This window comes from Nannobrachium achirus (assembly GCF_963921795.1).
Source record: "Nannobrachium achirus genome assembly, chromosome: 10".
Taxonomy (NCBI): Eukaryota; Metazoa; Chordata; class Actinopteri; order Myctophiformes; family Myctophidae; genus Nannobrachium; species Nannobrachium achirus.
Genome location: NC_137819.1, coordinates 44,597,914 through 44,624,522, shown reverse-complemented (window position 1 = coordinate 44,624,522; position 26,609 = coordinate 44,597,914). Strand labels below are relative to the sequence as shown.

The following is a 26,609-nucleotide window of genomic DNA, read 5'->3' as shown; positions in this document are numbered from 1 at the left end:
ACATAGAAACATAGGTTTTTCACAAATGTTCACGATTTTTCAAAAATTGCAGATCTAAAAGCTCGCAGCACAGCACTCGGTGCCGCGTTGTGAGCTTGTATATCTGCTATTTTTCATTAGTTAAAGCACAAAATGTGAGTGAATCCTTGTACCCAGGGCCCAGAATTTGGTGCGACACCCCTGTCCAAAACTGTTACTTTTCAGTAAAGTTAAAAAAAGAATGTGTGTTCCAATGGGTCCAATGTTGTTATTATTTGGTCACAAGCTTTCACCTTCGCTTAAAAACTAATTCCAATAGCAAAAATAGCAGGTCTACAAGCCCACGACACATTGCATTGCGTTGATCTTGTAGATCGTCACTTTTTGCAAATTTTGTGTCACAGTGTATTATCACGAAGCAGGGCATTCATTTACATAAACAGTAGAACTATGGAGATATGAGGTTTTTGCCCGACGGAGACAATATGCTGTATGTCTGTTCCGTTTAAGTACCATAGTTATGAGTTTGTTGTGACTTGTGTGTGCATTACTGCTTGTGTGTGTATTTGTGGGTGTGGCTGTGTGTGTGCGTGGGTGTGCTCATCTGTATAGTTAGTGGAGGGAGTGCATATGTGCACAGCATCCATTTTGGAGAGAAGTTGGGTCTCTTCTCACTTCCTTCACAGGTCTCAATAACACTAATGAAGGCTCTGTTCCATTCTGGTCAAACATAGTCAGGGTGCTGATGGTGTACCTGTTGGCTCACTGGAAACACTCTGCTACAGCATTCCATTTATACGCTCTCTGTGTTATGGAGGACCTTGAAATAAAAGGTTTGAGAACCACTGTGCTAAATGAAATGGAACAGAGCCTTCATTAGCAATCATTGGTAACAACTTTGAAGGAAGCGAGAAGAGACCCAATATGGCTGCTCTGCAATGTTTTCAGGCCAGGGACCCCCAAACTGATGGGGATATGGAGCAAGGACCACCTACCTCGGGGTGTGGGTGGTGGGGGAGGCTACAACATTTATTGTATATTTATGTATAAGATTGTGTTTCATGTGTATAAACATACCATGCTATTGTGCATTCAAAAGCTATTAAAATAATACATTAATATATTCTTGCTTTTATTTTAAACATGCATGTACAAGTACAAGTGGCTGTACCACTGCCATTTATAAACATACCATATTAACTGAGAGCCAATGTCAATACTATCAAGCTATCACTAACAATCTGTCAATTGCACAATAATCATGTAGGCTATACAATATATTCAAGAGACAGAATCATGTTTTTATTTTTTAAATTTTTTCCCAACAATTTTGGGGACCCCCTGCAGTATCCCCGCGGACCCCCTGTTGAAGACCCCTGATATAGACTATTAGCAGCGATTACATTGAAGCCCGTCAGCTTCCCGATTGTTCTTGTTGTCCTATATGTATACATATTTTGCCAGGGCCGGCGGGCACCCTGGTTTAAACAGCCCAAATCTTGGGAGTCCCCGGGACACAAAATTGTTCTGTTAAAACCAGTACCAGTATATTAACACATTTTACTGGTGACCCCCTGGAGCTGCCACCAGGACCACTGGGGGTGCCTGGACTGCACTTTGAGAAACACTGCTCCAAATAAGAACGATAATGACAAATGAGACATCGTTAGATCTGGGTCTCTGATGTTGCACATACTTAACAGAGGAGTTCAAAGGAATGGCGTCTGACTCATAGGCCATTCATCATGCTCAGGCTGAACGGTGCCAAAAAATATGCTTGTGACAATTTCTCTAAGGTCTTAATATGTCAAAGCATATTAAGATTATTAAGTACCGCATGGACTGTGATATTTCCATCTGCCTTAAGATAGCACAAAGCACGTCTGTGTATTCATTTGAGAAAAGCATTTTATCGCCAAGCCTAGCACAGTTTGTTTGTAAGTTTCTAAAAATATATTTTTGTGTTTTTCGTCAATAAGACCCAGTTGTGTCAAGTAAACACGTCCTCCATTTAATTGGCGTTGCCTTGTGTTGATAGCTGTGTTAACTATGTTTTCCCTTCCACACTTCCACACGTCTCACTGTTGCCACGCTCGTGTCAGTGTTTACCGGCCGCCTCTCATGTGGCAACGAAAAAGATTGAGGAAAAACACCGCTTTTTTCTGTCGGCGCATATGCTAATCGTGTTTTTATGCTAATAATGCCGACGCGATTTGTATGTCTAAGTGGCTCATTTTCCATTCAGTGTCGATATTAATATCCTCAGCCGCTCCTTTGATGGGATATTGGTTGCTGTGTTATGCTCCATTTATTTATTTATCAATTTATTTATTTATTTCCCCCCCCCCCCCAATGCAGTACTGTGATGTTTTTTTTTTGTGTTTGTTGCTGTGGCACCAGAGCAGACTGAGGATGTTGGGGTTTTGAAGGGTGCGTCGAGGGGGATTGCGGGGAACGTGACCGAATCAAAGTGGACCGGGGTCTTCGGGGGTCCGCGAGAGAGAGGGAGACTGTGTATACTGTGTCCTTTCTTTGTGATTGACTTTTCACCCGCCTTCTCATCGCCGACATGTCGGGGACAAGAGAGTCTCCACGGTTGCATGGTTTATTAATCTCTTTACCTACAGAATCCTTTGCTGTGTGTGCTTGGTCCAGTGGGGATGTTGTGCACGCACGCACGCACGCACGCACGCACGCACACACGCACGCACGCACGCACACACGCACACGCACACACACACACACACACACACACACACACACACACACACACACACACACACTGTACACATGGAAAAAGTACTCACATTTTATACTTAAAACGTAAAAGTATCAATACTGCAATGTAGAAACATTCTGTTACAAGTAAAAGTGTGGACTTCAAAATGTAAAAGTACAAAAGTATTGGCCTCAAGATGTTACTTAAAATAGTACAAAATACGTTGTGAGCTTGTAGATCTGCTATTTTCAAATACCCACTGTATAAAATATGGCTAAAGTGGTTCAATTATGTTTTATAATATCATAATTTATATCTGTAAAGTAACTAGTACCTAAAGTTTTCAAATAATTGTAGTGGAGCAATATTTGCCTCTGAGATGTAGTGGAGTAGAAGTAAAAGTATTGGAAATTGGAATTACTCAAGTAAAGTACAAATAACTCAAAACTGTACTTAATTACAGTACTTAAGTAAATGTACTTAGTTACTTTACACCACCTCATAAGAGTAGTGCATGTACCAGCGAGCGTGGAGGCAAAATCACATAGGCACGCAGCCTCTTCCACACAGTTTTTTCAAACGCGTTTCATCGTTCCCTAGAATTAGAGTTCAGTTTCAATTCAAGCAATGATACCCCAACATGACACCCCCAATGCGATGTAACTGAAGATACAACATTCACTTAGTGCAGATGCTACATTCTCTGAAGGCTGTTAGCCTACATAATATATCACACTCGGTTTGTATATGAATATTTAAAATAATTGTGTTTTGGAGATTGCAAGCAACGAGGGCCGACACAGTAAAATTCCTAGTGTTCATTTAAGTCAGAGAGTGTACCAATGGAAACCTTGTACTGTATGTCCAAAACCGTTCGTTTTGCATTTTTCATTTTAAAAATGTTTTAAACTAGTGAAAACAGCCGATCTACAAGCACACAACGCCTCGCACCGCGAGGCGTTGTGTGCTTGTAGATCTGCTGTTTTCACTACTTTTGTGCGACGGCCTTGTACGATGAAGCAGGGCTTTACTTTGCGAAAGAACATACAAATTTGAAACCTGGAGATACGAGGATTCCACCCGGGTCCATTCTGTTCACGCTCATGATTACAGTGTACAGCTCTGCCTGTGTGCATGATCCACCTGACAGCCACATTAGTAGTACAGAGAAAATCATCTATTGGTTATTATTAGTTCATGTGCAAAGTACAGTACAGGTACAGTACAAGCATAGCTTTGTGGTTGTGTGTGGGGTGCACACTCCTGGGCTACAGTGTGTGTGTATGTATGTGCAGGTCAGGGAAGGGCTATCAAAGACAAGTGCCTCAGGCAGAAAATCAATGAACTAAAACTAGACTCTTTTTCTTCCCCTCGCTGTTTTTGGACGGTACAACTCCTAAATGAGTGTGATACACATGATCAGTTTTGAGTAATGGTTCCACGCTTGTCAAAGTAAACTAGGCAGTAATTGCCCTGACAAATTACACTTTTTTTCCCTCCTCCGTACAACATGCTCTGTGGTATTAGCCTTCTATGCACCAAAGAGTGCAAAGTGGGAGTATTAGTATCCTAGTCACTGGACTGTGTTCAATAGTGTCCAATAGTCATAAATTCTGTGGCATTTACATAGCGAAGCAAGACAACGGCACGTTATGAGTGCTTATGGGTCAATGCACAGGCAATGGCTGCGACGCCAAAAGCTCAGCCATATTTACTGAAGCAAGACAATGACAGGGCAATGCAAAAGATACAGTCATCTTGCCCATGGATTGGTACATACACACATACATGAATCTTATACTTCGTCACTGTCGGGCAGAAACCTCGTATCTCCAAGTTTCAAATTTGTACATTTTTTCGCAAAGTAAAGCCCTACTTCATCATACAAGGCCATCGCACAAAAGTGGTGAAAACAGCAGATCTACAAGCACACAACGTGTGCTTGTAGATCGGCTGTTTTCACTAGTTTAGATCATTTTTAAAATGATAAATACAAAACTAACGGTTTTGGACATACAAGGTTTCCACCCGACAACGACGACTTGTTATATAAAGCAGCTGTATTATACATTGACCCGAGAGGGAAAGGGGCCAATGAGGGGCCAAAGATATTCATAATAATAAGCCATTCAGTATGCTGTATGTGTCATGACATTGCAGGCTCCACAAGCAAAAAAATAATTACGACTAAGAATGCGTGACCTCACCACATCAAATTAGGGATGGGACGATAAGCGATATTATCGTGTATCGTGATAAGAAAACACTCACGATAATCGTATCGTGGAGATTTACTTTATCGTGATGGCGTCCTCCGTCATGCACAGGGATAAATTCACCTTTTATTTGCCGAGCTGCATATCCGGTACCACTTAATCCCTCTATAATTGGTTAAAGGTACTTATAATATATGTACTTGATACTGTCTTTTTTTTTCACTCTGCCAAATCTCCCAAAAAATTGCCGATCTACAGTACAAGCTCACAATGCGTACGCGTTGCGAGCTTATAGATCTGCTATTTTTTTGGCCAATGTTCCGCCCCATGATATTTGGGGATATTTAGATTATCGCGATAATATCGTAAATCGCGATTTCTTTTGTCACAATAATCGTGATATGAAAGGTTCATATCGTCCCATCCCTACATCAAATATGACCTTTTAGTGTGTGTGCGAGTATTTGTTTACATGTTTGTGCATGCGTGTGGGTGTTTGAGAGGGATGGATGGGGGATCGGATCGGATGGCTTGTTTCCCTATTTCATATTGAATTTACAGATGTACATTATGTCGCATTTGCATAAGAAAAACCGAACTATGCATATCAGATGTGTGTTCATATGAGGACGTTTCGTCTGCACGTAGCACATTTCGCAGCTTAATGAGTCGACGCACGTTTTGTCGCCGCGAAAAACAGATTGCCTCTCATTTTGATATTTAATTATCTTATAATTTCTTGGGTTTCTTTCTTGTGTGCTCAAACACGTTCTGGCTTACCTCCCTCTGCAAACCTAATGTTGCCACCCTCATTGTCTAACATGCTCTATTGAATCACAAGACAGCATTACATAGTTGGCTCATAGTAAATTAGCTGATGTTCGCACGCACGTGCGCGCACATACACACACGCGCATGCACAGCCAGATGTCATCTTACCAAAGATAAAATGTATCTCCCCACCAATCAGTGTTGTTTTTGACAACAGATTTAGTTTGTCATAGTCTTTTTAATAAAATGTAATTTAGTTTTAGTCATAATTTAGTCACCTGAAAAGTTTTAGTTTTAGTCTAAATTTAGTCAACTAAATATGATAAGATTTTAGGCGACTAAATCTACACTTGATTTAGTCAACTGAAATGTATTTTGGCAGGCCTTGATGGCATTGTAATGACTGATTTTACACTTGGTTGTGTGCTGAAAATAGCAGATCTACAAGCTCACAACTATTTTTAGCATGCAAAACCTGAGAGCATCCAAACGTTAAATGTCTCTCTTCCCCACTAGTCCCTCCCTAACGTTTTAGTCTAGTTTTTATTTTGTTGACGAAATTGTCAATATATTTAGTCTTAGTTTTAGTCATCACAGCTTAGTTTTTATTTAGTTTTCGTCAGTGAAAAGAACGCAGTTGACAACATTTTTCGTCAACGAAATCAACACTGCCACCAATAGGTGGCGCCACACACAATAGATATTTCTTTCCTATTTATCCTCCAAAGTCGTTCTTTATTGTCATGTATCCACTGTACTTGTGTTAATGAATTCTACCCTTTCTCTCATATCTCATCAATTATTCTAAACTGTCTCGATCTCACCCTCGATATTTCTCTTCTGTTTTATTATCTCCCGTGTCCTGCAGTCATTTCTAGGCCCGAGCTTATAGGCTAATTGATTGGCTGTGCGCGCGGACAGACTTCAGATACTTTAGTGCTGAGTTTGAGGGATAGCGATTTGTTTCAGACGAATAAACAATGTTTTATAAGCCCACAGCAGTTGGGGGAGGGGGGGGGGGGGGGGGGGGGGACGTCTTTGGCTGAATCATAATATCTCACTTTGTGTCTGTGTGCTGTTGTGATGTATTAGGGTCTGGAGTCTGTTAGTCTCTTGTCTCCTGTTGTAGGGTTTGAGTGATGAGATTCTCCAAGTAAACGGCTGCATTTTTGAGGAGGCCTGAATATTAAACGTGCTGCTATATGAATCAATGAATCACTCAATCTAGTACACAAAAGTATATGCATCCATGGATGGATTGATTCATTCATTGATTGAATACTTTATTAGACAGTAGTCTAGGATCACTTCCCTTTTCGGGGTTGTAACCGGTCTGGAGCGGAAACCACAACATGTTGTAGTCCCCAAAGGACTACAATTTGTCGGAACTATCAAACCGGATTCAGTTTTAACCCAAAATGATTCCCCTGCGCTTAAGGACATACTTTTAGGGCCTACCTAATAAACTCCTTGATGCGGAGTAGTTTTGCTTTTGAAAAATTCGTTTGGTATATGCATCTTTTAGTCCAACTCGTAGCAACTGGCATTGGGGAAACAAACGGGGGGAACCAAATCAAAGCGACGCCGCTTAATTCTTCTAGTGGTTTCCGCGCTTTAGGCGGAAACCAACCGGCCTGTAGTGAACGAACACCAGGCTTTCCCCCAGAAAGCCTGGTAGGCGAGGTTAATTAGACAGAAATGTAGGATGTACAGACAGATAAAAAGGATAACACAAAAAAGTCCTCTGAAGAAAAGAAAAAGAGCATTATTTAAAAACTAATCAACAAACTATACTATAAAAACTGGTCAAACATTGGCCAAATTGTCAAATAATATAAGAAAGAGGCAAACGTTTAGAAAATAGCACACAAGCTTCGCGTTACAAGGCGTGGGGGGTCCCCAGTTCAAATATGATTATTTTGGGGGGTCGCGGCCTGAAAAGGTTGAGAATCACTAACCCAGTGGTTCTCAAAGTGGTTTCCAGGGACTCTGTGTGTTCTTTTAGGGGGTCTCAATTGACCCATACAAGTCTGTAAGTCTGACAGTGTACAAATGGAACCAAAATGAACCCTAACAGGTTCATTTGGTTCCATTTGTACACTGTCAGAGTTAAGGGGAGACCTTGAAATTTGAAAGTTTGAGAAACACTGTACTAAGTAACCTATACTGAATTTATCCTATCCTGCATCTACCCATCCCTTCCTCTGCATGGTGTAATCCAGCATTCAACACCTCTCATCTCTCCAGATCTACCGTTCGTTCTCCACCTCGTTCGACAGAACAGCTCTAATGCTGGACTCCCTCTGGTACAGTCCTCTAGTCTAGCCCACTATGCACGTTGCTTTTCAAATAACTCCTTCGATGGACCCAATCTCTCATTAGATATTCTCTCCAGGTCTGCCCCAGTCTCTTCCCTGTCCATTCAAATTCACTTCTCATCCGTCCATGCTGTGGTACTCATCTCCTGCCAGTACCTCATTGACCTCAATTGACACTACACTGCCATCCAGGCCCTAGCTTTCCCCTCAAGTTATCTCTCCTCTTTGTTGAGCGTTTGTCTTTGCATCATCTTTCCTTTACATGCATCTTAAAAGGACTACACCATTTTTTTATTGGTCTTTCCAGTGTCTCTACCAGCCCCCCCCCCCCAAAACAAAAAACAAAAAAACAAACAAACAAACAATTCATTAACTCTAAGCCTTGCCTTTCATTTCAGTGATTTTCTGAATGGGCGTGTCTGAACGGTACTCGGCCCCATTCTATATCACAGGGGGCCCTCGAGAAGGGGGTGGTACTAAAATTGGAACGATATAGAGAAGATTAGCATGGTGCCATGGTATCTTCTCTGTATCGTTCCTATTTTAGCACAAATACAGCACCCCGTTGCCAACAAAGGACATTTTGGTATTGCATCTGAAATGGCCTAGAATTAGAGACAGACAGCTCATGACATTTCAATATATGAGTGGTTGTTTAGGCTAAAACCTGTATAAAACCGTATTATGGACCAATGTTTATTTAAAATATATATGTTACAGTACGTTTGGGTAACTCAGTACGTTCATTGTAAGAGCGCTTGTTTTGTCGTTCACCACACACCAATCACCACCAGATGGCGACGACAGCCATTCACTAGTGAAGGCGCTGACGTCACTCGTTTGAGACTCTCTTTATTTACTAGCCTAGCTCGGCAGTGTTTAGCCATTAGCTTACTATGAGCTAGGGAGCGCTCCATTGTAGTCACTTGGACAGGGCGTTTATCGTGGGCTTGCCCAGGCCGTAACGATTGCATTCACCACGGCTTCGTAACTCGCGCGGCGCTCCGCCGGCCGCGCGGCCCTGGCCCGCTCTTCGCGGCCACTCGCGCCGAAGAGCAGGTCCGCTGGCCTTCGCGCGGCTTGCAATGTCGTGGACAATCGAGCGGCTCCGCCTGGAGGACGTTGTTGTGGCGACCGCTTGTTCCGCCCCGTGCCGCACGACGAGTGCTCCGTTTCTCGACCGTACTGTTTCTCTATCAAACCGTGACATATATATTTTAAAAGCATGGTTTGGCCCCTTTAAAGGGGTGTAAATCTTATCTTGTTGATGGAGCGTGTTTGTGTGTGCGTGTGTGGATTTTTTTTGCCTCTTGTGTGGTGCATTCAACCCAAAGCACAGTCAAACAACAACGGCAACACATTTTATTAATGTGTTCATTACTGTATGTTTCAGTGAATCTCTGAGCAACTTCTCCAGACATCATTTATTCCAGGCCGTTTGATTCCTATTTTGTCTGTTTCTAGCTTGGGACGAGAAGTGTAATGGAGGGAGAGGAAGGAAGGGTGCGGGACATGCTCACTGCGCTAATTAGTGTTTGAAGTCTTTTGAAGCCTTGGTGATGAGTCATTGGATTTCTTAGCCATGTACAGTATATTAGATTTCGTGACAACCATTACCTTCATTTCCCTGTCATGACTTTTAACAGCATGGTTTTCCAGTGCCAACCTGTCCATTCCAACTTCTCTGTTTTTGGGGGTTTCTTTTTTTTCTTCTTCTTCAATACAATATCATGCATCCTATAAGGCCATCAGTATCAATGCTAACTTGTTTAATTTATTGTTGTTTATTGCTATTATTATTAATATTATTATTTTAATCTGAATGTTTCAGCAGAGGTGGCGAGATCACTTCATCATTGTTTTCTTTCCTAAGGGGCAACACTCACTCATTAACCACTTTCAACCAGGCGTCCCTATTTTGGGCATGTCATTTTTAGGCAATTATAATAATAATTTGAAAGATATTGCATATTTTGTTGAAATGAGCGGATCTAGCTCACAATGTGTCGTATTGTGGCATGTTGTGAGCCTGAAATAATGTATAAAATGCTTGTGGTTAAGTGGTTAATTGGTTCAATCTCTCATTTCTCCGACATTCTCTGACTCTCTAAGCTCTGTGCATTCCTGCGGACCCCGGTTTCCAGAAGCTATGGCACTCCCCTTTCCTGTTCCGGTTCATTTTCACAAAGCTTTGTTTGATTGGCCTGGCTATAGCAGCAGGGCACGTGCATACATAGACATCAAAGGGGGCTTGATCCCCTGCCCTTTTATCTGTCTGTAAAAACTGCCCTTTCCAGACCATAAATGCAATTTTTACTATGGTGAAAGAAGTGCAATTGCCCTCTTTCCATGCCATACCTGAAGGCAGCATTCAATAGAATTGCCTTGTCAAAACTCTCCTGAACTTGAATGCAGCATTATGTTGAAAGAATTGCCCTCTCTGTGTAGAAATCCATGCCATTACGCCACATCTCCAGTATTGACTTGGTTATGCTTAGTTCAGTGTGGTTTTGCGACACGTTGTGAGCTTGGAGGTCTGCTATTTACGGTGCTTCCACCAAAAGGCCCTTTTGGAAATTCCAGCCCCATGCGCCTCTCTAACATTCTCTGCACGTCCCTGGCTAGCAGATTAGAGCCGGAAACAAATTTGAAGGTTTTACATGATGTTTTCACCTCAGCTGCTCGGAGCCAATCAAACAAAGCTATTGGAAACTGACCCAGAACAGGAACTAGATATGCCACCTTCTGAAAACCCCGGCCTACAGTTAAGCACAGAGCCTAATTGGCTGCCACGGGATATGTTCATTCTTCATCCCCCATGTGTGTGTGTGTGTGTGTGTTGGGTGTTTGCAGTGCATGGGATATGGGAGGAATGGTCGTCATGGAGTCTGTGCTCCGTGACCTGTGGGCGGGGCTCCAGGACTCGAAGCAGGAAGTGTGTGAACGGAGGCGGGGCCACAGCATGTGGAGGGCCCAAGACGCAGACCAAACTGTGCAACATAGCCGTGTGTCCTGGTTAGTACCATGCCCCATTTACATGACACACTCTTTTGTTTCTGTCTCTCTGTCTCCTCATTCTGTCTCTTATGTTGCTCTCTCTCTCTCTCTCTCTCCCTCTCTCTCTCTCTCTCTCTCTCTCTCTCTCTCTCTCTCTTTTTCTGGTTCCTGTCTTGAACCTCTGTAATCTTTCTTATGAATTAAACATTATTTTGTTTAGTTTTTTTTTTACTGCCATATCTCTCATACATGGGTTTCCATGCATATGCATTCCAATGTTATGTTCTGCAACTAATAACTAACTCTTTCTTCACTACTAACTACCATTCTGCAGTCATTTTGCGTTAATACCACATCTACTACAACCCTGTCTCCCATACTTATTCATTTACCCAATACTGCCTTCCAATAGACCCTTCATGAACCAAGTCTTTGACCCCTTGACCCATGGTCACGCCATCACTCCATTCCTATATTGATAGCACGGTCTGTGCTTCCATTCTGGGTGACCCAGGCCCCATCAAAACCCTAGCTTGTTCAGCTCTGGGTTTTCGATACCATGGTTGGCTTCATTTGGATTGCCGTGAGCCCATGTGTGGTTCTGCCAGAATGCAGCACTCGGCCAATTGTCCAATTGTCTCGGTGAGATTACCTGTTAGGCCTACCTTGTCAAGAGGAGCAATAAGTCGCCACCGTGGCCCCATTCCATTATGCTGTCAAGAGTACATTGCAGCTCCACTCCAATTTGGCTGAGGAGAAGACAGTCCGCCCGAGACGTCTTCATCAGCTCGTGCCATTTAGGGTGGAATTGGGCCGACCGGCGGCCAAAATGAGGTCTCATCAGTGTAGGCTCCGTAAAGGAAAGCCGGGGGAGAGGTTTGTGTGACACCGACTTGCAGCCCTACACTCCCACAGAGCAGCTTACAAAATGAAGTCACAGGTGACCGTGCCGCTGTATTCTCAATTTAGAGGAGCAATTATGCATTTGGTTATGGTGAGAAGAATATGACTGGTAACTCTTGGGATTGCTTGGGTAATCCTGGTGATTACCATACGATTTATGTGCCCTGCCTAAAATTCATCTCTGAATTTAGAGGAGAAAATAGGCATTTGGTTATGGTGAGAAGAATAATGACTACTAACTCTTTGGATTGCTTAGGTAATCCTAGTGATTACCATACGATTTATGTGTCTTAACCACTATAAACTCTATTTTAGGCGTGTCATCATTAATAGGCAAAAAAAGAAGAGAAAATTTCAAAAAGAATTGCTTGTAGATGAGCTAATTCGTTAGTCTTAGATTCTTGGTGTATTTTTATATTGGGTGTGTGTGTGTGTGTGTGTGTGTGTGTGCGTGTGCGTACGTGCGCACACGCGTATACATATACTGTATTTATTTACTGAACGTACATGCAGATAAAAATATCTACATTTGTATCTATGTATATTCATGCTATAGATGTCAGTGTTCATGCATTCCTAAATTCCTAAATGGAGTATTTTGACAATATGAGTTTTGTATGAATTGCATATACTTCCTGCACCTCTAACTGCCAAGGACTAATCTGGTTACATTGAATTCTAATCCACCATTGGTTTCATGCACTTGTATGCAAAGAAACACAGTAACATGCAACAACATATAATCAAAATACTCCAAGGAGCTAAATGTGGAAAGGCTAAAAGAAAATGCTTTTTGTAATGTCTCACTGATTCTCTTTGCATTGTACAAAGAGAATCGAAATAAACCATTCTCTTTCTCTTTCAAGTTCACAATGTAACACTTCAGGCTGCCTCTGACCACAGCTAGGCAAACACGGGAGGTTGGAGGGGGCATAGGGAAATGGCTGAGGGGGGGATTTCTGACATTTAAATTTTCCCTGGTCTGATAATAAGCCTGATTGTCCGTGGGAAGTAGCTATTTAGCAACGCACTGCCAGACAGTGGGAGACATTTCACTTGCTAAAACATGTCTAGGAGAAGCCAAAAATGCTTGCAGCTTTCGATGGGATTTGTTGCTTACAGAAAGAACTGAGTTCTAATGATTTTACTTGATAATCTCATTCTTAGAACAGATTTTCACAATGCTGTCAGGCTCTTTCTACCTTTTTACCGGGAGGCTGTGAAACCAGCAGATAAAAGAAAAGCTCAAAAGACTCAATGAAAGATGTATGAAGGTGTATTCTCTGTTGCCCCGCTTCGCAATAGCGTCAGGGTTCATATCGAATCTTAGACGTACATAATCAAAAATAGTAGGCTACCCGATTTGTTGTATGAGTCAATTTCCACACTTTCATTGTGTATGATGCACTAAACACACACACGCACACACATATACTTTATATATAAAACATATAACCTGTAACCAGACAAAGAGGCGGCACATATTTTATCTCTTAAAATAAAAAATACATTTCTATTCTGCCTCTGCCCTCTGGGATTCTTTTGCCATTCTGTTTTGGGAGCAGCGATGGAGCGAGAGGGAGCTACTCGTCGTTGTCGGGTGGAAACCTCGTATCTCCAAGTTTTCAAATTTGTATGTTATTTCGCAAAGTAATGCCCTGCTTCATCGTACAAGGCCATCGCACACAAGTAGTGAAAACAGCAGATCTACAAGCACACAACGCCTTGCACCGCGAGGCGTTGTGTGCTTGTAGATCGGCTGTTTTCACTAGTTTAAATCATTTTTAAAATGAAAAATGCAAAACGAACGGTTTTGGACACACAAGGTTTTCACTCGACAACGAGGTTTGGGAGTGCAGCTTATAAAAGGTGTGTGTGTGTGTGTGTGTGTGTGTGTGTGTGTGTGTGTGTGTGTGTGTGTGTGTGTGTGTGTGTGTGTGTGTGTGTGTGTGTGTGTGTGTGTGTGTGTGTGTGTGTGTGTGTGTGTGTGTGTGTGTGTGTGTGTGTGTGTGTGAGAGAGAATCTGTCGCAGGCTCATTGGCAGTGCTTTTGGGAGTTCAAAGGCAATGGTCCTTTGAAATGATGAATGCCAGCACAGACCTCATGACAGAGGACCATGCTTACAGCTTTGATGGCACTAGAGTGTACAGTATGTGTGTAATATGCATATGTGTGTGTGTGTGTTATTCAATGTGTATGTATGCATGTGCCTCCACACGTGTACTGTGCGTGTGCGTGAGGTTTTTTATCACTGCACACACTACATTATAATATACTGTAGCATATCGTCGCTGTGCATGTCCAAAACCGTTTGTTTTGCATTTATCATTTTATAAACGATTTGAACCAGTGAAAACAGCAGATCTACAAGCACACAACACCTCGCACCGCAAGGCGTTGTGTGCTTGTAGATCGGCTGTTTTCACTGCTTTTGTGCGACGGCCTTGTATGATGAAGCAGGGCTTTACTTTGCGAAAGAACGTACACATTTGAAACGTGGAGATACGAGGTTTCCACCCGACAACGACGATATATTGCACACACAGCTGCTCTGCATGCCTATCAAGCGGTAGATATGATACAGTTTGCTATATATAGTTGTCTATTTTCCTTTTATCCTCCCTCTTGTTTTTGACAAATTTGAATGAATTAGAATTAAACTCTATCACTGTTTAATTAATTCTTTCACCTTCCCACCGGCTCTTCTGTCATGCAGAGGAATGCATGACGCTCTCACACACACACACACACACACACACACACACACACACACACACACACACACACACACACACACACACACACACACACACACACACACACACACCAATTGCCAAACACGCGCATCCGTGTGGGAAGTGTAGTAAATGTTAATATGACAGGCTTTGCTTCAAATAAGACACATCAATAAGATGTGAGGGGAGGAGGCGAACGGCAGCCATGCATAAATGATGGGATCATATATAGGCTGTTTTATTGCTGATGTCAAGTATACTTGCAGGCGGACTCCGTGTGCACTGTGCAGGCAGAGATGCTGGCTGGAGCGAGCCAGCAAACATGGGACAGCTCCAAGTTCTGTGAAACCCACGATCCAAACGCTCCCATCCATATGCGGGTTTATGTTTGAGCTAAATGGCACCGGCTTAATTGCATATCGTCGTTGTCGGGTGGAAACCTTGTATCTCCATGTTTCAAATTTGTACGTTCTTTCGCAGTAAAGCCCTGCTTCATCGTACAAGGCCCTCGCACAAGAGATAGTGAAAACAGCAGATCTACAAGCACACAACGCCTCGCACAGCGAGGCGTTGTGTGTTTGTAGAACGGCTGTTTTCACTAGTTTAAATCATTTTTAAAATGAAAAATGCAAAATGAACGGTTTTGGACATACAAGGTTTTGCTACTTCACTACTTCTTTTGCTACTTCACAACCATTACATAAATAACACACGCGTCCGCACGGTATTTTATGCTTTAATTACAGTTTGCTGCACATGCTTGTTTTAATGATAGTTGCAGCTGCCCTTGTTGCTAAACATTTTACCCTTGTGTTTACTTCCCTTATCGGTATCAGTAATGAGGACTTTGTTTGTGTTTGAGTTTGAGTTTTATGGCTTTCACATGATGATAATAATGACACAATACAAATCTTGGACTTGCTGTACTGTACTGTAATATACAAGCCATCTTCAGGCTGTCACGGCTATAGCTGCCCAAAATAACCACATTATGCTTCTTGGCTAATAAGCATCTAGTAGCTTTGATACCAGAACTTAACAGTTGGGTGTTAAAGGTGCAGTAAGTGGTATGTCTTGGTTACAATAAGTGTTAAATAGCGTTATATTCTGATAGCAATCATCCAGCTCTATGGTAAACAGACAATGTATTATATGTTCAGGTTGGAACCAATCTTGGGAATAATAGAGGATAAACAAGTGAAATTGGAAGTGATGAAACAGTAAATGAGCAGACAACTTTGTAACTGGGAACACTGTGGTAAAAGGGTACAATTTTAAGCTGATTTTAGGGTACTCTCTCCTGATTGGAGGAAATTAAAGAGCTGGAGCAATGTGGAGACTCCTGTTGCTGAACAATCACTCAATATAAATAATTGCTATCTGAAAATAGTTTTCGCTTAAGAAAACAGAAAGAAAAGAAAAGTTTAGTTTTAACCAAAAAATAGAATTCATACTATCCTTCCCTGCATAGAGTTTGCAACCTCGTCCAGGGTTTTGAAGTGACCACTGATATACGACTGCTTATCACGTCTAATGGTATTATAACTTAAAGAAAGGTAGGGGAGGTGGATAACAGCCAAAAGAGAGTAGCATCATTCTTAAATGCCAGAGTTCTTCTTAACACAGGAGAAGGGTGTGTAGCAGCCAAGAAGTTTAATATCTGCCCATAACTTAATAATGCTCTCTAATGTAATAAAAATGAAATGTAATAAAAGTTCTTGCAGGTAAATATATATATATTTTTTCTGCATTGGCAGCAGCTATTCATCCAAACCCATGCATGGATGCACGTACACCGCACGCACGCACGCACGCACGCACGCACGCACGCACGCACGCACGCACGCACACAGACAGTGTAACTTTATCTCACATTGTCATCAGAAATACAATGTGTAATAAAAATAAAACAAAGAAGTCACTGACTACTATCTGGTAGCCTCTGTATAGGCTCAATCCCACAAGTAGATGGGACAAATATTCATTAATAGTCAACTGTCAAATCTCAGCATGTATTCAGACGATAGACTGTAATAAATTACATCTTGGAACGTCCGGTCCCAAAAAGCAACCGGAAACAAAGGCTATTGGCTGGAAGGGTATCAAGGGCGGGTCCTCACTTGGTAGAACCAGTAGAAGCCCTAGAAGCATACCCTACTTTATCATTAATAAAAAAATGTATGGGACCATAATTTATTAAACGCATATCATGATAATAGAAAAAAGCCTTTAAAGTAGCAGTAGCAGTTTTTTTTTGCATCCAGCAGGAGGGGAATAGCAACATCTGCTGGGCCTTTAATGAGATCTGCAGGCGGAACGGTTCCTCCTTATTGGACTTATTTTAAAAACATGGCTTCAAATATCACCAAGACTACAAACACCTGCCCACTCACTTCCTCTTGTATTCCCTTATGTCACATAATGTCAAACTCAAGGCCCGGGGGCCAAATCAGGCCTGTGAGAGAATTATCTTCGGCCCGCGGGATGATATTTAATTACTATTAGAACTGGCCCACTGGTATATTGCACATGCAATGCCTGGGATTCAAACCAAGGTCTCCCACATGAAAGTCCAACATCTTAACCATCAGACCAAAGGGATATCCCTATGGACTGGGGGAAATATTAGACTTTTGATACCATCAGGCTGAGGCAGTTAGTCACTCTGCCTCACATAATACTACAAGTTCCACAACACAATGCACTGCTAGTGCATTGATGCATATCGAGGGCCCGTGACTGCAAGGCAGCGTTTAAATAAACATTGAACCAGTCCGGCCCTCGACTTTTTTTTATTTTGGCCCACTGTGTATTTGAGTTTGACATCCCTGCCTTATTTCCCTGGTATGGCTGTCCTAGCAGGCACAGCACTGTACTAAGCCTGTACGATTAAGCCCAATTTAAGTCAAGTCCAAGTTTCCTGGACCAAAATTAGACGATCTATAAGTTCACAACGTGTCGCAGATGTGTCGGGTTGTGGGCTTATAGAGTGGCTATTTTGGAGATTGAGCATAACTTTGGAATTAGGCTAGGAATTATAATATATACAGTATAACTATCTATACACTACAGCATTTTTCAACAACATTTGGCATCTATGATGAATTATTGGGAGGAGAGATGCTCATATTATACAGGTCTGGCCAAGCATATTGATTGGTTGCAAAGGGCTCTCTTATAATCATGATAAAGCACACCTCATCTGTGCTCAAATGAAATATGCCTCATCACTGTAAACAGCACTCTGCCATTAAATACAAACAGAAATACCAACACATTTTGGTGCAATGGAGATGCAAATCTGTCTAGCTAACTTGCTTTACTAGGAATCGTCAGTATCTGAAGGATCTTGTACCCATTTTCCCCCCCCATTAACGTGTGACATGTTTAGATTTTGTTGAATAACAGAAAGACCTTATTCACAATATTGCACTCGAGAGTGCTTTTTACTGCCGTTACCACTTCAGTGGGTGCTCTCGTGTAATGTTGCTTAATTCAACCACTTTACTCTGAGCTGGCACACACTTTGACACAGGCTGCCAAGCTTACCTGTCTCACACAGCGGGAGAAAAATCGCTCCGTTACCATCTCCCCATCTCCAGTTATTCTACCGCGGTACTGTATGCCTCATCTGCATAGCTCTCTCTCGTCTTGCTTGACTTTGCATCTCTCTCCGGCTCCACTGTCTCCTCCAAACGTCACACAATAATCACCGTTTCTCTCCTTCCTCAAAGCTACTGTACAATCCTGCTGTACGATGCATAACCCTGTGGTGTGAAGCAACAAAGTACGTTTACTCAAGTACTGTACTTAAGTACAAATTTTAGGTATTTGTACTTTACTTGAGTATTTCCAATGTCCAGTACTTTTGCTTCTACTCCACTACATCTCAGATACAATTCATCCAAATATTGTACTTTTACTCCACTACATTTATTTGAACACTTTAGTTACTAGTTACTTTGCAGATATAAAATATAATATTATAAAACATACATAAACCACTTTAACCCTATTTTATATCGTGGCAATTTGAAAATAGCCGATCTACATGCTCTCAGCGCGACTGTATCTGACGCGATCTAAGATTTGCCAATGGTATTTCCAATAAAATAAAATAACACTGTGACCCTGCTCTGTGGGTTTTTTTGGGGGATCGATTAGTCAGTCATATCGTTCTCATGTTGCTGCTGCTGCTAGCTAAGTAAAGTTCTTTGGGAAACAATGTGATGGCCTGATCATTTCACCAACATAAGGCCTACTTTTTCAGTGAATGTTTTTACTCTCAGTGAAGAGTTCTTGTTCCATTCAAATTTGATTTGTAAATGGTTAAGTGCATTATATATAATTATGGTATATAGCCTACATTAAGTTCTGGCACATAAATGTTTGAATACTGAGTTGTTGTTTTTTTTTTTTTTTTCAGATTTACTACCGGGGGTCCTCCAAACTTTTGTGTGATAGGAACTTAAATAGGGCAATTTTAAATGTAGGCCTATCTGTTTTCTATTAATTGCTTGAAGGTTTATTGCTGCATATAAAATAACAGTTAAAATAAATATGAAATATTTAATACTGCATCATGCCTCTTATATGTCTATATGACTGTTTTGTTATGTTTAGAACCTCAGTTCGATGTGTGCATCTGTTGACTAGCTTTGCCTGCCCTGTTGTGATGAGGGGATGCTCGGGAATTGATTGTTGATGTTTTTATTAAATTTTTTAGATTTGTTTTTGGGCTTTTTATGCCTTTATTTGATAGGATAGTAGACTGACAGGAAATGGGGAGAGAGATGGGGAATGACATGTGGCAAAGGTCGTCCGGATCGGGAATCGAACCGGCGACGCCAGCAGGCATCATGGCCTAGTATGTGGTATGCGCCTTTGACCACCAGCGCCATATATATAGGTGCTAAATCGTTGTGCTGTCTGGGGGGTACCCGTTCTGAATGGGTTAACTGTGCGCTTCAGTCTGTGCGGCCCGCATCACGTCGTCCGCGCTCCATCGCGCTTCCGTCGACGCGTTTGTCTTCAGCATCCCGATTCTTCTCAGAGCCTTGTCCACGCTGGGGATCAGCCTTTCGCGAAAATGACACAGCCTGGTGTCCCTGTGCGGCCGCTGCGCTTTGCAGGTCGGGTCGGGGTCTGTAGGGTTTGAGCAACCCCTGTGATAAATAACACGAGCCACGTCTGGGTCGACGTCCAAAACATTCCCACTGAATTTCGTCGGACAGTGCACTGATAATCCTTCTACCATCTCTGGCGGAATTAACATTTTGTAACCGCCCCAGGCGTCACCTCTTACTTGGTTTCTTCTGTAGACGTGTTCCAAAATGATTATTCCTGGCACGCGGTCCCACTGGCGAGGCCGCGCCACATGTCCTCCTCTGTCGTCTGTCCCGTCGATTGCAAAGAGGTCCATCCTAAATCGGAACACCCCTGCCTCCGGGTCCTCCTTTTGGAGCTCGGTCATCAGCGCCGCCAAGTTGTCGTGGCGGTACGGCGTTATGATTTCGACGATATCGTTTAGCAACACATAGCGAGAGCGCTCCATATTCCTGTATAGGCAGTCATTGATGATGGTGGCCATCTGCCCAAAATATTGGATCTCTCCACCTTGCTCCGGATATTTCCATCCGCTTGAAGGAGTGATGTGGCGGTCGATAGGCCAGGAGATCATTTCGACGTAGCCCTCCTCAGTGTAACTGTGAAGGAAGCGGTCTAGGTCTGGACCACAGCTGGTGTTGTACACCTGGACCTTGTCGACACCCAATATTCTATACATTTCTAAGGCCTGTGTGAACTGCAGGACGTTGTTGTAGCCACCGTAAAGGGTCAAGATGCATACAGTGAAATTCAAGCGGGGCTGCTCTATTTCCCCTGTCCCGCCCGTCTTTTGATTCTGTATAGGGAGAAAACTCTGCTGCTGCCGTGTCTCCCCGCTGTCCGGAAAGACTGAGAGGGTGACCCCTGTTGCATCTCTGCAAGATGACGGGACAGGGCAAATTGAAAATTTAGCCGCGTAGGGGAACCCGAAGCCCATGTTTCCTTCGAATCTAGCCGGAGTGCTGATGGCGTGGGACTGGGACAAGGCGCCGCCACAGCGGAAAATGCAGTGCATGGGCATCATGGCGTCTTCTCTTACTACAGAAATGATGCGCACACTCGGGCCGTCGGCCCTGTTCCTATTATCCAGATAGGCCGACACCATAAAATGCTTGGTGTTATCGATGGGGGTGATAACACCAAGCCCCCCGCCGGAACCCAGAGTCCGTCGCCCGTCGTCTGTCACCCGTCGTCCGTTGTCCGTCATCCGTCGTCCATTGTCCGTTTTCATCCTTGAAAATCGTGGCCGCTGTAGCACACAGGAGCAGGAGGATGAAACTCATCCTCATCCTCATCCTCATTCTGCAGATGAGGAGAAAGAATCAAGGAGAAAGAATCCCGAATGCCAAGTCTGAATTGGAAGTCAAAAGCCTTGATAGTCGCTCTAATTAGAATCCCAAACTAGACAATTTGATTTTAGGAATACACATTGCTTATATACACTTGTGGTATGACGTAACAGCGACGTCATTTTGCGTCGTCCTATTATGGCATCTAAATGCCATGTCACGTGAAAATGTCACGTGAAGCGCACCAATCCAACACACCTCAAGATTTTCGGACATATGCCCATTTGTTCAGATTTGCTACGGCCATAGACGGCCCGTCGGCCCCTCTCGTGGCCCTTATATGCCAATGTTATGATGTCACCCTTTGCCCCTCTCTGTTTGGCTATGGGCCCATGGCATGCCATGGACGCAGATAGCCTAAGCCCACACCAGTGTTTCTCAATCTTTTTTGGCTAGAGTACCGCCTTTACCAGATTTTTTAAATCCAAGTACCCCCTTTACCCAACAATAGGGATGGGACGATATGCGATATTATCGTTTATCGTAATAAAAAACACTCACCATGATCGTATCGTTTAATTACTTTTTATTTGCCGAGCTGCATATCTGGTACCACTTAAACCCTCTATAATTGGTAAAAGGTACTTATTATATATGTACTTGATACAGTCTTTTTTTCACTCATGTGACGCGTTGTGAGGTGTAGATCTGCTATTTTTTGGCAAATGTTCCGCCCCAGGATAATGGATTTTGATTATCGTGATAATATCGTAAATCGCGATTTCTTTTGTCACAATAACCATGATATGAAGTCTTCATATCGTCCCATACCCTACCCAACAACAACGTTGTCCTTTTAAAACTGCAATTAAAACAATAACTAGCGGTTTATGATGCTATATGATATATGACATCACAATAAGAAAGGGAGTGAGAGAACAGATTTATTTTCAACAGTGTGGCCATAACATTTCAGTCCAGTTTTCATGTCAATAACTTACATTCAAATGGGTCAGCAACTATCAGGTGCACAACACGCTATACAATAAATGTTATGCCCATACATGAAGATGGGCATTAAAAAAAACGTACATTAATTAATAATGCCAAGCAGGGCCTTGGTGAGTTAGGGCCTTGGTTTGATGCCTGTGGATCTCCATATATGGACCACATATTCTCATTTTCGACCTGGAATTTATGACATCAAAAATCTCCATGTATGGACATAAAAAGTTTTTTTTTTTTTTTCTGGGAATGACCATATATGGACTTTTATACCCTGAGCAATCAGTCAGACAGACAGCCATTGACTCCGGCCTAACAATGGCTACTGTCTATGACGGTAGTCCCATATGACATGATGGACTGGACTATCTCCATATATAGTGTTCTCCACATCTCCATGTTTTGCGACCTTTGGTCGCAATCAATGACATCAGGGATTTTCATATAAGGGATACCCATATATGGACTTTTACATAGGTGATGTCACCTGTGATATCACCTGTGATGTCACAGTGACAAGGGAACCAACCCATAGACTGTAAAAATGTGTACTGACTGACTGACTGACACAGTATGGATATCCAGGGTTTGATTATTGATGAGGTGTACTGTACTGTACTGTACTGACTGAAGGACTGACACAGACGGAGACAAGCTACGACATTTCTCATGGTATACTGCGACCTTCGGTCGCAATTAGTGTGGTTGCCCCTGCAGGGCATCCTACATCTTCCATCGTCGTTTTTGCCGCGCTACTTCTCCCACAGTTTTGGTGGCACGCACTTAAGGCCATATGTCAAATCGACCGGCTTCATCGGGACAACATGCATGATATTTTTCTATGTAGTTTAATTTAAATGTATTCGTGAATTAATTTTCTCCATTGACTTTGAAATAACTTTTTCCAAATATGACATCAGGGCGAGGTCGCCTCTCGCCCTTAGGGCGCCTTACTGGTTTTATTTTATTTCAAGTGAAGACCGTGTGCGTGTGTTTTTGATTCCTTCCTTGATCTACAGTATAACAATGACAAACTCAAACGAGTTCATCGACAGAAAGAGGGAGCCTTTAGTAGCATAAAACTTGATTTGATTATAGATCAAAAGGGTTATTCTGCACATCAAAAAAGGCTTGCTCTTTCAACGCCTCTTTTCCACTATTCTGCATTCGGTTTGCATATTCCATTTGACAAGTCAATTTACCGCCGACGGCGCAGCCTATTTCCCCTCCCTCACTATTTGAACACGTCTGTCTATTGCTGCTTCTGCTGGAATAAAAAGCAGTTGATAATGTTTTTCTTTTTCTTTTTTTATGTAGCAACAGTGCACTCCTAATATACCAAAGTCGATTATGATAGTCGAATGACGAAATTCAGTGTTTAATTGCAATACGCAAATTGGTAAGGGACATTTTATTAAAGAAAGTTAGGGAATGTAATTGAATGCACTCTGTCTGAACTCCTGAATTGGTTTACAACGATGCATGAATGGAATCATAATCAGGTACGGCAGAATAGAATGCAATGTTGAAATGTATGTCCATAATAATTATGTCCATGCTGTGATGATGTGTTATTATTTAGGGAGGGAACATCTGGTGGTCTCTGCAGCTTCTTTTGCGTCATTTCTACTTAATTGCACGCCAGTGACGTGCGCCGAAAATTGCTGGTCTACGAGTTCCCAATGTGTCGCTTTTGTTCTCCATACATTGTTGTTACGTAGCAGCTGACTCTGTTTTTCTGTTCCCTCTCTCTTTCAAATGTGTTCCATTTCATTTCACTACCTCTCTACCTCAAATGCTTCATCCCCGTCTGTTCTTCTACCCTACCTCTCCACCCCCTGCCCCTCTCTCTCTCTCTCTCTCTCTCTCTCTCCCCCTAGTGGAAGGGCAGTGGTTGGAGTGGGCTCCGTGGTCCTCGTGCAGCGTGACGTGCGGCAAAGGAACCCAGCAGAGGATAAGGAAGTGTGGCTCTTCGGTGCTCAGCTGGGCCGATTGTAAAGGCTCCCATGAGGAGACCAGGGAATGCACCAACCCTTCATGTGGTAAGATGTGCCTACAACAGGGGTTCTCCCATTACGAGACTTCACTTCAACAATAGTAGTATTAGAAATAGCAAGTGTAGTTGTACAGATGCGAGTCACGAGGAATCCACTGGCAAATGAATTCCGTCTTACCATTTATATTATACAGTATATTGTGATGTCAAGTGAACCATAACCAATCCTGTCTGATTGTACATTATGTTGTTGTGAAGCGTTGTGGGCTTGTAGATTGGCAATTTTTGCTACAAACATAGTTGTGCCTTGGGATTTTGACTTGCCCATTGGTATGCCTTAGCGCTTAGGCACAAAAGGTGTCCTCTAAGGGTTTTCCACTGAAGGGAGTGTACAAAACATCTGAAACATCCACACACTTTACTAGCTAGTCCACGCCTAGTTCAGGCAACAGTGAGCTTCTGGTTGTTTGCCTGCTCTGTTTTGCTGGCTCATGCACCTCCTGCCACAGCAAGGTCGCTCCTCGCCATAGACAGAGCATGGAATTACACCGAATGTGGAAAGCGGAATACCTCTGTGAATCCAGGGTAAGCATGGTTTAAGTTTAAGCGCAGCACACACATTTCAGTATACTGAAAAAAACAAACAACAAAGAACATGCGAGATTGCCCTTCATTTACTTCTTTTCAGCTTCTAATTGTATTTAGCCTCACGTCGTTGCACATAGGCTTCTTAACTAACAATGTTGGTTGATAGATTTTTGGACAAACAGAACAGAGCATTTGAGCTCATGGATCCATACACACTCATCTTCCTTTAGGGTCTCCTCACAGGACTGTCTTTTCTCCACTTGTATTGGTCTTGTATACAAATGACTGTCTGACTTGTTACAAAGACAACTATGGGCTTAAGTTTGCAGATGATAACGTATTATTAGTCAACTTTAATTAGGACCAGAGTCATGGATGATGGTGGCAGAACTTGTCAGTTGGTGTGTGAACATTAATTCCTCCACTGGAATGTTTCAAAGGAAGTGATCATTGACTTTTTCAGGAAACTTGGCTCTTCTTTAGCTTCTGCCATAACTCAGGCACAAAAAATATTATTCAACTCGGGTCTCCGTGGTGTAAGTAATCAATAGGAAAAAAAGTCATTTTGGGGGTGAACTGCTCCTTTAAGGAAAGAAGGACGTTTTTATGTTGACAAGTTTGTCCTGTGTGCATTGAGTCAGATTTAGCATCCGTCATGATCTGTTGGTTTGGCAAACACTGTATGAAAAACAAAAACAAGCTGGGAAAAATACTGTAGTGTGCTGTAAGGTTACTGGTGTAAATCCAAGCAATCTTTGTCACCTGCACCAAGCCTGAGCCACCCAGAAAGCAGAGGTAATCTCCTTGGCCTCCCAGCACCCATAATGTACAGTATATTAAACTATAAAAGTTTAATATACTCCCTATAGAGTTGACACCAACAGATACATTAGATATGTTATTCTGTCAGTCGTCAGCCATATACTTTTTAAACAAAATGGGTCTGTGATTACACACTTGTCCCTTGGGACCACTAAAGCATACTTTACCTTACTGTATGCTGTATGTACTGTGCTCAGAAACAGACACAATTTTGAATTTAGACTTTTAACACTTTGCCTGGGTTACTGAGGTGGGGTCTATCTATATTTTGCAGCAAACAATTTAATAAAACAAAACAATGTATAGAATATACAGTATGTGGCATTTCAGCAAGTTGGTGAATACATTAGCAAGCAAAGATATACAGAATATATACCTGTGTGCAGTAGGAATATGTTGATAACAAAATATGCAAAGTTTATAGTGGGAATAGCAGTCAGTAGTCAGTATTATGTGGGAAACTACCCCACACACGCACACGCACATGCACACTCACACATACGCACGCACACACACGCACACACACACGCAGGGTTCGAACACACAACCAATTCTCAATTTGGGGTTCTTTGACATGGAAATGTCTGAGAACCAATGGTTTGATTTATGCTCGTATGGTGGTGACATGTGACAAGAATAGCCTATACTACAAGCTCAGAAGCTTTTGCACTCGTTGGTTGGCTATTTTCAGCAACACCGTCATACTGCAAAGTATCCACCTCGTTCCGCGGGAATTTACTGGAGAACTTTTTGCACCACACTTCCGGTTAACAGCAGACATACAAGCTCACATCGCGTCGCAGATGCAACCGCTGTGAGCTTGTAGATCACACTCGGCTGCGGCGCCGGAAGCTCCGTCCAACTTCTGCGCAATGCACGATGGGATGTTGGAAACTTGTGGATACACGAGACTTAAAGGGATCTTAAAGGGATACCAAAAAAAGTTATTTTTAATTGATTACTCACCCAATAGAGACTTGAATTCATGGATATTTCAAGTTTCACAGCAGTTCGCTATGGAGACACAAAATGTCTCCTTTGTGTCCCCATAGGGAACTGCTGTCGTCATCAAATTAGCTTTGAATGCAACAAAAACAAACAAATAAAATCCATGAATTCAAGTCTCCATTGAGTGAGTAATCAATTTAAAAAGCCATTTTGTGCC

The 26,609-nt window shown here is 42.4% G+C and overlaps 1 protein-coding gene across 1 annotated transcript in view; it reads left to right on the top strand.

Annotated features, from left to right (window-relative positions):
* Positions 1 to 26,609, top strand: part of adgrb2 (adhesion G protein-coupled receptor B2) — a 356,837-nt gene that overhangs the window by 138,216 nt on the left and 192,012 nt on the right. Inside the window, exons 5-6 of the mRNA XM_080734701.1 lie at positions 10,857 to 11,018; positions 23,919 to 24,080. Coding sequence (XP_080590827.1) covers positions 10,857 to 11,018; positions 23,919 to 24,080 — 324 coding nt within the window. The remainder of the gene's footprint in view (positions 1 to 10,856; positions 11,019 to 23,918; positions 24,081 to 26,609) is intronic.